Source organism: Emydura macquarii, unplaced genomic scaffold (genome assembly GCF_026122565.2).
Source record: "Emydura macquarii macquarii isolate MOO-44397 ecotype Brisbane River unplaced genomic scaffold, CSIRO-AGI_Emac_v2 contig_1027, whole genome shotgun sequence".
In the NCBI taxonomy this organism is placed as follows: Eukaryota; Metazoa; Chordata; order Testudines; family Chelidae; genus Emydura; species Emydura macquarii.
Window position 1 is genome coordinate 1,355,032 of NW_027131164.1, and position 14,727 is coordinate 1,369,758.

Sequence of the window (14,727 nt, forward strand, 5' to 3'; positions counted from 1 at the left end):
GCGGGTAGAATCAGTGACTGCACAGCGCGTATCCCTCCGCCTCTGTGGTTACGCGTCCCTCGTTCCCATGGCAACGCCAGCCCCGGCCTCTTCACGGGGATGGACAAGTCATTCCACCCATCAGAAAAGGGAGCGTTTCCGGCCCAGCGAATCAGGGTACGGAGACAAAAAGACCCGCCCTCCAATTGAGAAAGGAAGGAGTTGCCGTGCTACTTGGCTAGGTAAAAAGCAGGGTCGCCGCCCGCAGCGGGTCCGCTGGTCTCGGAGGTACGAGGGGGAAGGACTAAGGGAGGGCTCTCCTTACTCTCGTAGTGAGGTGAGACACGGGAGGACTACAACTCCCAGAATGCAGCGTTCCCTGTGACGCCCAACGAGACCAGTAGAGAGCGTTGCATGCTGGGAGCTGTAGTCTCTGGCCCGGGCGGGTGGCTCAGCCTGGCGCGTTGCATGCTGGGAGCTGTAGTCTCTGGCCCTGTCTGGTGGCTCAGCCTGGAGCGTTGCATGCTGGGCGCTGTAGTTTCTCTGGGTGCACACGCTCAGTCTGCTGGCTACAGTGGGTGTAAAGCCTGGGCGATGGGTTCTTTTCTTATCTGTAGCCCGGCCACCCCGTACAGAGGCCCTGGCTGGCTCATGTTGCCAGGTGCGAAGGCTGGAGCTGCACTTTCTGGTTGGGACAGGCGTCTTGGTGCAGGCACTGCAAGGGGGCAGTTGTCAGGATTCACTGTTCCAGTAACCACCTTTGCAAGCCCTGGCCCAGGGCGCGCTGGCAGGGACAGCACACGACACTATGACACTTCTGGGCAGCCCCAGGATGCCTTAATAGTCAGGGCTTGTCTTCACTGCAGTGTTACCAACCTTAGCACCCAACGTTTACCGATCCCGTGAGAAAAGCAGCTGAAAAACCTGCCTTTCAGGTGCCCCGGCAGGGTCTACAGCGCAGCACCGCCATGGCCGTACCATCAGATGGGAGCCCAGCACGGCCTAGACCACCAAGCCTGGGAGTGTGAGGCTGGGGGCTGGCCCCAGAGTGGGAGAGGACAGGACCCGACAGAGTGAGCAGCAGGGAGTTGGCCCCAATGCGGAGCTACGCCACACAGTTGCAGTGTGCTACACACGCACCCTTGTAAAGGACAAGTGCTTTGTTGCCGGGCCACTGCCATGTAGCCAAGGCTTGTGCTAATAAAATCATCCCAATTTCAGCACAGGCAACAGTTTTCTGCCCCACAAGTCGCCTGTCACCTATTCCAGTTGTAAGCCAGGTCTGACTGTCTCAGTGGCACTCTCCCTGCTCAGCAGCTGAAAGGGGGGCACTTTATTCGCATGGGCTTTGTATCTGCATGAGTACAATTAAGTATTTAGCATAACTTACCTAGGTGCTGAGCATAATGGGAAATGGTTAGCAGGGCTGGTTTTGGGCTACAAACCACTTTTGTGTTAACTACTGGGGTAATGAAATGTTGTCCTTCAATTGTATGAACAGATGTCAGCAAAACTGTGCTTAGTCTGTTACGATAGAATCTGCACCCTAAACTAAACAGCTCCACAAGGGTGGCAGACAGATGTTTCAGGCTGGAAATGGGTGGGAGTGTCTCTGTTTCTTATTGGGATTGCACTAGTTTTGGCAAAGGGCTGCTCCTAGGCATGGAGTGATTCTCTCCCCATTGTTAAAAGATAGAATTAATGACTCATCTTGGAGTCTTTTGTTTCTTGAAAGCAGGGACATTACCTATATGTCAGTAGAAGGTTTACCCATGAGCTGAAATCACTAAGAGCTGAACCAGTAGAGGATCTGGGAAATCTTGCCTGATGACTAACAGAGCTGAGTGAGCACCAGGCAACTCTGGTGTGGTTGGCGGAGAGGCTGGCACAGTTGGTGCCGGTGCGGTTGGCGGAGAGGCTGGCACAGTTGGTGCCAGCTGGGTCAGTGATTGGCAGAGGGGTTAGCACAGTTGGTGCCAGCCCGCTGCAGTCAGTGGGAGCCAGGTGCAGTAGAGCCAGCGGTCGGTGGGAAACATGCGTGGTCGCTGCCAGCAGTTGGGGACTCAGCGAGGCCTGAAGGCGGTAGGAGTCAGCAGCAGAGGGGGCCTGGTCAAGCCTGTGTCGGACAGGAGCGGCATAGGGGGTGGAGCTACCCCCAAGAGGTGGACATTGCAACCACGCTGGTCAGTACAGGGGGAAGAAGGAAGGGAGAGGAGAAGGACACGCCCCGTACTCTGGGAAGGGTTTGGTTCATTGAGTTCATGAACTCTGTTTGCACTGTTCCCCAAACCAGTGCTGTGTTACCTCTCTTTTGCTATTAAAAGGTTTCTTTCTACACTCAGACCCTGTGCTTGCGAGAGGGGAAGCATTGCCCTTTGGGGGCACCCAGGGAATAGTGTGTAATTTCCCAGGTGACTGGGTGGGGGCTTGAGCCAGTTTGGTGTTGTATCATTAAGAGGGACCCCTAGATATAGAACCCGGCCCTTGCTGCTGCCGACGCGGTCTGGCAGAAGGGTTACACAGTATTTTGTCTCAGAGACCTTTAAGAACTAGCCCAACCAACAACCACCCTACATTACTGCAGTAGTTAGCTCAAGTGAGAGTGATCACAGTGGGAAACACTCAAATCACTCACAGTGAGCAGCTGGATGGGTGCCGGGCCAGGGAGCTGCGCAAGGTGCATGCATTCATGGGGGATGTCGCCCAGGCCGATGGCTCCACCTACATTAAGCAGGGCAGCACCAAGGCGCTGGCCGTGGTGTATGGGCTGCACGAGATGCGCGGCTTCTGCAGCAAGGCCCTGCATAACCGGGCGCTGGTGAACTGCCAGTACAGCATAGCCTCCTTCAGCACAGGCGAGTGCAAGTGCCAGCCCCATGGCGACCGCAAGTCCAGTGAGATGATGCTGCACCTCAAGCAGACCTTCGAGGCAGCCATTCTCATCCAGCTCTAACCCCGCTCCCAGATTGACATCTATGTGCAGATCCTGCAGGCAGACGGTGGGAATTACTGTACCAGCATGAACACAGCCACGCTGGCCACCATGGACGCAGGCATCCCCATGCGAGACTATGTGTGTGCTAGCTCCGCCGACTTCATCGAGGACACTCCGCTGACCAACCTCAACTACATGAAGGAGGCAGCCGGGGACCCCCAGGTGGCCCTGGCCCTGCGGCCCAAGTCGGATCAGATTGCCCTGCTGGAGATGAACTCATGGCTGCACGAGGACCACCTGGAGTAGGTCATCAAGGCTGCCAGCGAGACCTGCAAGGACATCTACGCTGTGCTGGACCACGTGCACAAGGTCACCACGCTGCTGGGGGAGTGAGCACATAGGCTTGTGTGCCCAGGGCCAGCATTGCATGTGCGTCAGTGCATGTGAGATAGCAGGGGATCGGTTCACCCCATTCAGCCAGTGCCCATGCCAGCAATGTGCCCTAATATCCAGCTGCCTGGGTCTATAGTGCCCCAGCATCTGTGCTGGGCCCAGGCTGTCTTCCTCTGTTTGGCAGTAACATTGCATCAGTATATTTGAAAGTCTTGCTGGTGTCTGTAAAACCGCCTGTGCTTCTCGTGTTCATAGCCCTGGCTGCCTACACCTGGACTTTGGGCCCCCACTCATTCTCCTAGGGGGCCACGGGAGGCTGGGACGTGCATCCCTGTGGGTAGCTGCTCACTCCCCAGATATCAGGGGCAGTTCCTTCCTTTTTATGAAAACAGCTATAAATAAAACCTTGTTTTGGTTAAAAAAAAAAAAAAAAAGTGAGAAGCACAGCGTAATTGGATTAACAGAGTAATTGGATTAGCCACTGATGAGTTGTTGTAACTCAAGCTATTACTTCCTCAATGCATTATTAGCTCCAGTTAGCGCTTCAACCCACCCTCCTAACTCAAACTTAACACACCACTTAACTCGAGCTAGGAATTTTTGTGTGTAGATGGAGGTCGAATTGGGGTGGCACTCGAGTTATAACTTGAGTTAACAGTGCTGTCAAGTGCTGACATCCATAGACAGGCTCCCAGGGCTGACTAAATTACACAGTGGACCTCCCTGGCCTTTGGGCTGTTCCAATCGGAAGGGCACAACGGTGGTTTAACCACCCTCCCTGAGGCTGCGAATTGCATGCTGTTCCTCTTAGAGGCACAATGGTTATGATGGGGGTCTGCATTCACCAGGCCAAAGCCCCTCAGACTTCACATACTCACTAGACAGCTGATTAGGCTGCACATTTTCCAGTAAAGTTTCTTTTAAAATGACAATAAATCTACACTGGATAATTCATAGCGTTTAAAGCCAGAAAGAACCATTCATCTCGGGGGAGAGGATGACAGTTGATTTGGGAGTCACATTGCTTAATGCACAACTGGAAAGTACTCAGATAGTACAGTGCTAAGTGTGGTATAAACATCGATACAGAATAGAATAGTATATAGAATTAGATCATTTAGTCAACCTCCCATATATCACAGTCCATTAAATTTCACCCAGTTATCCTTGTACAGAGTCCAGTAATTTGAGTTTAACTAAGGCATCATTTTAATTTTTAATAATTGTGTATAAAACCTTTAGATTAATGAGCTTTAGCATAACTGTCTATAACACCAGCTTTGTTCATTAAATGTTGCATTAAGATTTGTTATATGGTTATTTAACAGTGATTTACTTCATGAAACGATGTGGTCTAATTTGTGAGAGAGACAAGGTGGTTGAGGTAAAATCTTTTATTGGACCAGCTTCTGTTGGTGAGACAGACAAGCTCTCGAGCTTACACAAAGCTCTGGGAAACTTACTCAGTGTGTTACAGCTAAATACGGGAAGGAACAGATTGTTTAGCATAAGTAGATAACACATATTTCAAGACACCATTCAAAGTGAAGTGGCCTATGAAGTGGTCTGATTTATGTAATGATAGTGCTGTACAGTGATAAGAACACTTTTATCATTTTTATTTTACTTCATCATCATCCGGATGAGATGTCATGTAAAGCACAGTCAATCTGAAATCCTTACCACGTCTAACACTTGGCTTGGAATAAAGCCAGTACTCAACAGACACAATACTTGCAATTTTCTGATGGGCCAATCATTTTCTAGTGTTTTGCCCTTATCGTTGCCAGTGTCATCTGGCTGAGCATGCAGACAAATAGCCTGAAACAATAACTCTAAAAAGTGTGAAATACCACCAGTACTATCATCACAGAAGGATGGAATCTAATAACGTCAGTTTAAATGTCAACATTGTCAATTATTTCGCTGTTGATCATTTTAACGGAAACATTCAGGTATGTTGTAGGTGGAGTTTGAAAAGAGTACTACCCCTCCCTGCTCCAGCTCATAGCAAGTTATGTATTTCTCAGCTTCTTTACTCTGGATCAGTCTCCTAAAGGGAGCTGAATTAAATTCCAGATAAAAAGTCTGTAGAAGTGTTAATATCTTCAAATGTGACTGAACTTGCATGGAGCACCTGTTGAACGTGTCCGTTTCTCTGCTGCTGTACATGGGCACCTCCTTGTTTTGTTGTTGTTGTTGTTTTGATGTCGATACATACTTGGATCCTAATCCTGCTGCTGTTGAAATCCTTGGGACTTCTGCCTTTGACTTTAGTGGGAGGAGGATTAGGTCTCTGAAGCACAACTGGAAGGAAATGAACACCTACATATCTGATTTCTTTCACAGAACTGAAGAAAAATGAACCAAATAAGTTCTTTGCTCAATGATTGCCTCATCAAAACTAAACATGTGGAACATGCGGCCATCATCAAATTAAAGGATGGAACTGTGTGGGCATCAACCACTGGCTTTAATGTAAGAAAACAGAAGTGTCCTAGCGAATGACACTGAAGGTAGAAAATCTAGAAATGTACCACTCTTTTAAGGGAGGGAGCATGGGTTAGTGAGAGGGGACTGTCAGTCAGGATTGCTGGGTTCTAATAAATACTCTTGGCTCTTCCACTGGCTGTGTCACCTTGAGCAATTCTCTTAACTTCTGAACCAAATGGGTACAATACTACTTATCCAAAATGTGCTGTGAGGTTGAATTTGTTGTAAAGCACTCATGTTAGATCTTGGAGGAAAGATGTTATATCACCAGAACTCCATTTCTTTAGTGCTTTGGACTGTGTCAATCACCTTTGATTGTGTTGATTTTGTTCTGTGATCAACAAGGTACCAAACAGGACAGCAGAATAGCGGCACTTCTGTTTGTACTGTGTTGTATGGCAAAACTAATGCTTCCCTTGTCTAATTCTATTTTATCTTATGTTACACTGGAACAGAGGGGAGGTCAAACCTCTTTCTCTATGTACTTATATGGTCTCGTCACCATAGTATCTGAGCACCAAAGTGTCACCCACAGGCAGTAGCAGTCAATGAGGATCTAAAATGCAAACATTTAATCTTCTCTCTAGAAGTGTGGCTGATGGAAACTGGGGGCAGATCCTTAGCTGGTGTAGATTCTCATAGCTCCACTGACTTCAATGGATCTATGACATTTCACAACAGATGAAGATTTGCTTCTACATTCTAATGTGCAATGCTCCATCTTCATCTGAACAGCTTGCTTGCTGGAGTCTCTCAAAGTTACACCTATATGTTAAAAATGGAGATTATTATTATTGGAATATGGCATCTGTGCAAACACAAAGAAAGGCAGAGTCCTCTGCTCCAGAGAGTTTTTAACCTAAGGGCCAAATCCTGTAAAAACTGCTGAGCATCCTGCTTACCATGAGTAGTTCCACTGTAATCAAGGGGACTACTCATGGGGGTAAGTGCAAGCGTTTGCGAATCAGATCCTAAATCAGACACTGAAAATACAATTCATGTATATAATACATGGATTAAAAGCCCAATTTCAAAGCTATACAGATATTTTTCTTTTTTGTGTCATCATTGTCTATTTATGAAATCATCTTTGGTTAATTATCAGACATCACAGAAGAAGTGTGTTTTTAATGATTCCAAAGTGTGTTCTTTCAGTCCATAACAAAATGTCCTATTTTATCAATTTAGCTGCAGCCACAGAGTGCCCTACTCCTCAGCTATGCTTTCTGCAAGAACTTGTTACAAGTCAGAAGGGAAGGACTTTATTTCACAGAGAAGCATTATAAATGTGTCCGAGCAGATGAGGGCTCCATCTATCTTAAAAATGTAAGTTGCTAACATTTATGGCAAGTAGGTCCAAGTACTGAAAAAAGTATTTGATAGTTTTCTTCTTTTCTTCCCACATCTCCTGTTTATGTTAACACCAAGAGAAAATTAGAGGTTAAACAATATGTCGCCTCCTTTCTATCCACAATACCTTTACAATATATGGGGCAAACAAATAAATGCACAGCATCTCTACAAGGAAAACGACAAGCATATGATAGAGGTTAAAAAGAAATATATTCCACCATCCATCTCAAACTATCTGACAATTTTATTTCTTTACTAACAGTGAGAAGGCAAACTGAATTCTATTATCCCAAACGTTTTCCTCAGACTATTTGTATCACAATCACTATTTGTGGCTTTTAGGATAAGCAGGGTGCTGAGATTTCTCATTATGGTCATTCTTGTTTCCAGCTGTGTGGAAATATAGACGTAAAACCAGGTGGCCAATTCTCTGAGTAGCTTCACTGGACAATGACACCAGCTGAGAATCAGTACCAGCATCTTCAATTGTCACTGAAGAACTCAAGACTTTTTCTTCTTTTTAAACAAAAGTAGAAGTGTAAACCCCAGTGTTCTAGCCCAGTTCCACGTTGATTAACTACATTATGATAGCATTTTGCAGTTTCAATTAGCTGTGGTATGCTTCTCTTCCTTCTTAAATGTTGCGTGGCATTTGTGATGCTGACAGACCAGGTGCCAGCTCATGCCTAGATCCCCACACCTTAATGGAACACTGACAAATACGTAGCTGGAATCAGTCTGACTAACCCTTGTGTTAATATTGTTAAAATACATATTAGAATTATAAGAATATGTTTAATGTTTAGACTTGAATGAATGCTTTTGAGTTGCTGCATGCATTAATCTCACTTATAACCCCTATATTCTATATTGTAAATGGTATATTGTAAGTCTATATTGAGTGGTAGTATTGTAAGCCTCTGCAACTCTGTAAATCACCAGACAGGAGAGAAACATTAACTAGTGTGAAGTGCCAATCTGCAACAGAAAGTGTTATGACCTGCCCAACAGGAATGGTCCATAGACACCAGATGGACTATTATGGAATATTAAAGGGGACAAAAGATTTTGTTGTTCTGCTTCCCACCCCTTCCCCCAATAAAGATGAGTCATGCAAGTGGATCCCTCCCATCAGCTGAATTCCCAGCTCAGAGTGCATGGCAAGAGGGGGATAAAAACCCCAGACAAAGAAGAAACTGATTATCTCTATGCTGCTTGGACTTTGGAGGGCAAGGTTTATTAGGCATAAGCAAGAGAACCCTAGTGCTTAATCTGGGTTAGCCCTAAAGGATATATAGAGCTTGCTTATATAAAAGCATCTATAACTGTTTGAAACTTAAGGTGATAACTCATTTCTGTATATATGTTTACCTGCTTTAACCATGTAAATAACTCTTGTTGCCGTTTCCTACTTAATACATGTTTTTATAGCTTATTATAGGATTCACTACAAGCAATATCTTTAGTGTGAACTCTAAGGTGCAGTTGACCTGGGGTAAGTGACAGGCCCTTTGGAACTAGGAGTAACCTGAGTAACCAGAGTATTGCTGTGATTCTTGGTGTAAGGCACCATCTGTCACAAAGGTGTGCTCCCCTGGATGGCAAGATAGATCAGAATACCTAAGACAACTGTGACTCCATGTTAAAGCTGTTATAGTGCCTGAGGAGTTTACATTTGATAATTGGTTGGTGTAATCTAAGTTTAGAGCTCACAGCCAATTTGGGGTTTGTGCCCTGCATCCTAACAATCTGGCCTGAGGGTGGTGCTTACACTCTTGAGTCACTGCAGGCAGCATTACACTGTTTTTTGAGCTGTTAAACTGCACATATGTTCCACCCCCAAGATAGCTGAGTGGTGGTGGGTAATGATTCCCCTGCATATGCATACACACTTGTAATCCTCACATCCCATAACTCAAACACTTAACTCAGTAATTGACATCATGTAATTAAAATATGGGAGTTCAGGGTGCTCAGCCACTCCCAGAAGGCCCTGGGCAACCCACACATTTGCATCCTAATTCAAAAAAATTCAGTAATTCTCAATGGGACTTCCATTCATTATTGCAAATTAACAAATTCAGATATGTATAGTTTGTAAAGCATTTTTGGATTCTTTCAAATTATACACAGCACATACTTTTATTTTATTAATATTTTAGCACCTGGATTGCACTTTATCTCTTCAAAATGCTTTGTAAACATTAATTTATTAATAAAAGTGGGAACTTGCAATATAATAGAAAACCAGCACAGCTATTGCAAATCAATAAATTATATATATATATATATATATATATATATCCTGCAACTTTTTACTAGTTTTCTTCTTTATCTAGGAAGATGAAGGTCTGATAGCTGTGAAAACAAATTCATACATCCTGGTTGGTACTTACTCTGAGGACATGTATCCCAGCGTGTGTGTGGAAGCCGTAGAGAAACTGGGTAATTACTTCATGTGCATGTTGTCTGAATGTAACTTATAGAGATATGTTACAAGTGTAGGGGGAGCATTTTACTGATTAGATAGATATTCCAGGCAAACTGCCTTGAATATCTGAGACTTCAGAAAATCTTGAAAGCCCATGAAAAGGAATATTAAAATGGACCATAAGTTGTTCAGTCAGAAACTCCCACTGAATAAACAGATGAAGGTTTCTGTATCAAATCTTAAAAAGAAAACTTTTACTGGTCATAATCCTATAATTATAGTTAATTTTTTTAATGAATATCATTAATTGATTTAAGAAAACCTGCTTGAAAACATTATAGTTAATATATGGGCCTGATTCTTAGTTATTCTGTTACTGTATTTGGAGTGAGGAGCAAAGATACCTTTAAACCTCTTGTACAGTCCCTGGGCCTGCATTTCCATTGCCCAGCATTTTACGCAGTCATTTAGACCACATGGTGCAGGACAGTGGAGAATTAGGCTGTTTGTGTTTTGGGGCTAATTAGGAGCCTGGTTGGCCCCACGTGTAAATTAGAGCAGTCTTAGGGCTGTTGTGTGTTACACTCTTTTGTCAGGTCAGGTTAGAATTGAGAATCTGCTACTGCTAGGACCATAAGCAGTACAACCTGTATGGGTCAACATCGAGTGCTGGGTGGCGGTTAATTAACCCAGAGTCCTCAGGAAGTGCCAACAGCTTTGGGCAGATGAGTGCCTGAGGAGAATAGTGGAGTCTCTGATGGAGGAAATGCCATCAAAAGGCAAATGAGCAAATTCACTTAGTGTATTTGCCACGGCATCCACACAGAACAAATTGGGTCTTTCAGCTGTGGCTGATAACCAATCTAGGAGTGGAGCTCCAAAGGCAGGCAGATGGAAGTCTTCTCTGCACTGGCAACTCCTGCAGCGTAGATGGTTCCAAATGTATCAACTTCTGTCCTTCCTTTGGTCTAAACCAGTGAAGCCGAGAGGAAGATGCTGACCCATGGGCAAAGCAGTGCCTCCATATTAATTGCCCAGGTTATTGCAGACATATTACATGGAGAGGACATTCCATCCTTGCTGGCAGCATGGACATAACACAGAAGGTGACAGTTGGAAAAAATAAGAAACTAAGAACTTTCCAGCTTGGAAGCTGGAATGTTAGGACCATGGACCTAGGATTGACAGACAATGACGACCTACAGTACAGAAGCAGCATACGGAAGTCAGCTCTGTTAGACCGTGAGCAGTACAAACTGTACAGATATAAGAAATCTCAAAGGCATGTATGATGGCCTGCAGAAAACTATAGGCCCTACTGTCAATAAAGTTGCCCCTCTTAAATTACAAAGTGGTGAAATTATTACAGATAAATGTAAGCAGCTGTCTCGTTGGGTTGAACATTATTCAGAGCTATATGCACTGATCAAATACCAACTCTGCAGGTCATGCCAGAGCTAGATGTAGAGCCCAATGTAGCAGAGATAAGCAAGGTCACTGATTTGTTATCAAGTGGCAAGGCTCCTGGAAAAGATGGCATCCCAGAAATTCTTAAGTGTGGGAAAGAAAGCCTACTACCATATCTGTATCAGTTGTTACTTAAATGCTGGAAAGAGGGTGAGGTGCCACAAGAGATGTATGACACAAACACCATCACTTTGTATAAAAACAAAGGCAAAAAGGGTGACTGTAACAACCACCGGGGTATCTTGCTACTAAGTGCAGCAGGAAAAGCCTTTGCAAAAGGCATCTTAGTGCACCTACAACAGCTAGCAAATTGTGTCTACCCTGAATCACAGTGTGGATTCAGGGCTGAAAGATCACCTATAGACAAGATCCAGAGGGGTGGCCATGTTAGTCTGTTTTCAGCAAAACAACGAGAGTTCTGTGGCACCTTAAGAACTAACAAATTTATTTGAGCATAAGCTTTTGTGGGCAGAAACCCACTTTGTCAGATCAGAACCTTCATTGCTTTATAGTCAAGTGTCAACTTCAAGAAAAGTGTAGACAGCAAAACTGACCATTGTACACTGCCTAACCATTGTACATGGACCTAATCAAAGCATTTGACATAGTTTGGACTGTTTAGTCACATGAGACATTGCAAACCATTTACATCATAGGCTGCAATTTTCCACTGTCTCTCGTGGACGAAAGGATGCCAATCAATCATGTTACACTCTGTTTTCTCTGGCCATTAGTCATGTCCTTGGTGGGTCCCTTTGCCAGTGTCTGGGAGGGGGCTCAGAATACCTTTATACCTGTTCTGCACTCCGCAAGAAGGGATGCTTGATTCTCTGCTGCCCTCAACTATTTACAGCAATTTACACCAGGGCCAAGTGAGAGTAAAATACTACCAGAGGAGAATGGCCCACCATCAATAGGGTATTTTCAAGGGACTATGTCCAGCCTATTGGAGGCTCCTTTATATCTACAATATGTAAAGGGGCCTTAGTGAAACTAAGAATCAGGCCCTATATTTTTTTCTGATATTTTAAATATATTTAATGCTGGGTCCACACTAACATTTTTCTGGGACTCTCCCTCTGTTGCATTGCCACTGATAGGGCTGTAGTGGGGGAAGCTCTAGTGTAGACAAAACTCAGGAGTTTTTATTACCAGGTCATCTTAACCCAGAGCTAGTCTAGATGACACAGTGATAAATTCAGAAGCTGTATCTCCACTAAGCTTCCCACCACTGCTACCACAGGTAGAAGGACAATGATGGAAGATGTCTCAGAAAATGCCATCTTACACAACCTTTGGAGCCTAGTCCTGTAAACATTTGCAAACACGAGTAAATTTCTTGTGAGCAGTCACATTGGCTTTGATGGAACTAGTCACCTGAGTGAGGTCACATGTCTAAAGCCTAGTTGACACTAGAAAATTAGGTTGACATAACCAAATCGCTCAGGGCTGTGAAAAATCCACACTCATGAGTGGTGTAGTTAAGCCAACCTAAATCTCTAGGTAGTCAGCGCTTTGTTGACAGAATAATTCTTCCGTCAACCTAGCTACCATTTCTCAGAGGGATGGATTACCAGTGCCGACAGGATAATCCTTCCCATCGGCATAGGTAGTGTCTACTGAAGCGCTACAATGACCCAGCTGTCCCGCTGTAGTGTGTTCAGTGTAGACAAGCCCTAAGGGTATGTTTATTCTGCAATCCCGGGGTGTGACCGCAGCTGACATACAAGGCTGTGGCAGTGCATGCTTCAGCCTGGGCTGTACAAGCTAACCCAGAACCGTGGATAATTACTCCCAGGGCTAGTCTGTACTGAAACCTGCACTGCCGACGCTTGGCTTCTCCAGTATCTGAGCCAGCTAAAGCTAGCTCACTCAGGGGTGTCCCCTCAGGATGCAGTCACACCTGGATTGCAGTGTAGACATAGCTTGTATTTGCTAGATCGGACTCTCGGAGGTTTGGAGAAAGTCTATTTTTTGCACACCCTTTTGTTATTCTGTTTAATCTTTCCCGCAGAGAAAACAAAGTAGCTTTATATATTCTACTTTATGTAGTCCAAGGCGGGATTTTGGCATATGATTTATCTCTAAAGTGTTCGCTGAGCTGAAGAAGGGATGTTTAGAGAAGAATCTCTTAATGCCAAAATCTCACTATAAGAAATATTCTGTTTATTTTAAATGACACGCTGAAGGTATATTTGAAGTTGATAATACTCAGTAAATATAGTTATTCATGTATTTTAAGTATTCAGATGGAAATGCTGATGCGCAAATTAGATTCTGATCCTTTTCATTCAATTACAGTACATTCCAGTATTGATTAAAACTTATGACTAGCATCTCCATTATGGCAGATATTAAAAAATAAAATGCCTTCTATTTGTTTTTTTCCCCTTAGCGGACTATTTCAGAGATAAGGAAAACTGAATCTGCAAAGAACTTAAAATTGATCAAGCTTATAAAGACTGATTTGTGAGAAAACCAAGGATGAACGTTTGTAATGAAGCACATCCAAACAAGCAAGACAATATCCATTATTCTGCAATGTTCTAAGTGCCATGTGAAGGCTCTGAAAGAGAAAGATATCCACAGCATGTGTATCCCACCAATGCAGCCTAACAGCCCCCTAGATTGTCAACTCCACAAAAATTACAGATCATAAATCCATGCATATGCGGTGGCATTTGGGCTCTGGTTCTGATGGTTCCAAGAGTCTAATATTGCAAGATGCTGAGCATCTCCTGCAAGGTGCTGAGTACCCTCTATGCCCAGTGACTTCCCTGGAAGCTGAGCCCTTTCTCCACATCTCCAATAGGAGTTGCTGGTGCTCAGCACATCATAGGATTAGTCCTGAAAACTATAACTTCGTAACATCAAAAGTACAATTGGATGGTGTTCTCAAGAGACTGAGTTAAGGTGTTTTTCTTCATTTTAAAACTATTTTTTGTTTGTTTTACCCAATCTCCTAGTAAGAAAGCAGTTAATTTCTCTGAGCTGTGAGGCATCTCTCATAGGACATGTACCATATACACAGCATCAAAACTGAGTAGATTAATGACATTTATTACATTAACATGTAGTTCAATGCATTGCATTCCTTGGTATGTCTTGAATAAAGTGTCATTTGTTGCACCCATCTATTTGCATTGTCACTGAAAGATATATTCATAGTGGTTAAGGCTAGAAGGGACCATTAGATCATCTAGTCTGACCTCTTGCATAGCACAGGCCATTTATTTCACCCTGCATTGAGCCCAATAACTTGTGTTTGCCTAAAGCATAATTTCCAGAAAGGCTTCCTGTCTGGATTTGAAGTTATCCGAAGATGGAGAACCCACCACTGCCCTGGGTAGTTTGTTCCAGTGGTTAATCATCCTCATCGTTAAAAAATTGTGCCTAATTTCCAATTTGAATTTGTCTGACTTCCTCTTCCAGCAATAGGTTTTTGTTATGCTTAAAGAATCCTGTAGTACCTGGTATTTTCTCCCCATGAAGTTGCTTATGTAACAAAGAAGCATTCACCTACAATCAAGTCACCTTTCAATCTTCTTTCTGATTGTGGATCGAGACCTCATTAGTTAATATTTATAAAATGCTTTGCACAGAAAAAGTAATTTTCTTATCATTAAATTATTAAGAATCTCATCTGACAGGTATAACTGAAAATGAGCAAGCAGAC

General features: G+C 43.9%; 1 protein-coding gene and 1 pseudogene across 1 annotated transcript; both read left to right on the top strand.

Moving 5' to 3' along the window:
- Positions 1 to 67: 67 nt before the first annotated feature.
- LOC137150696 (exosome complex component RRP41 pseudogene) lies at positions 68 to 3,307 on the top strand (annotated as a pseudogene).
- A 2,361-nt stretch (positions 3,308 to 5,668) lies between these two features.
- Positions 5,669 to 14,172, top strand: PFN4 (profilin family member 4). The gene is made up of 4 exons (XM_067544686.1): positions 5,669 to 5,785; positions 6,989 to 7,126; positions 9,493 to 9,598; positions 13,447 to 14,172. Exons 1-4 carry the CDS (start codon positions 5,669 to 5,671, stop codon positions 13,473 to 13,475), a joined length of 390 nt encoding a protein of 129 aa, XP_067400787.1. The 3' UTR covers positions 13,476 to 14,172.
- The last annotated feature ends 555 nt before the right edge of the window (positions 14,173 to 14,727 follow it).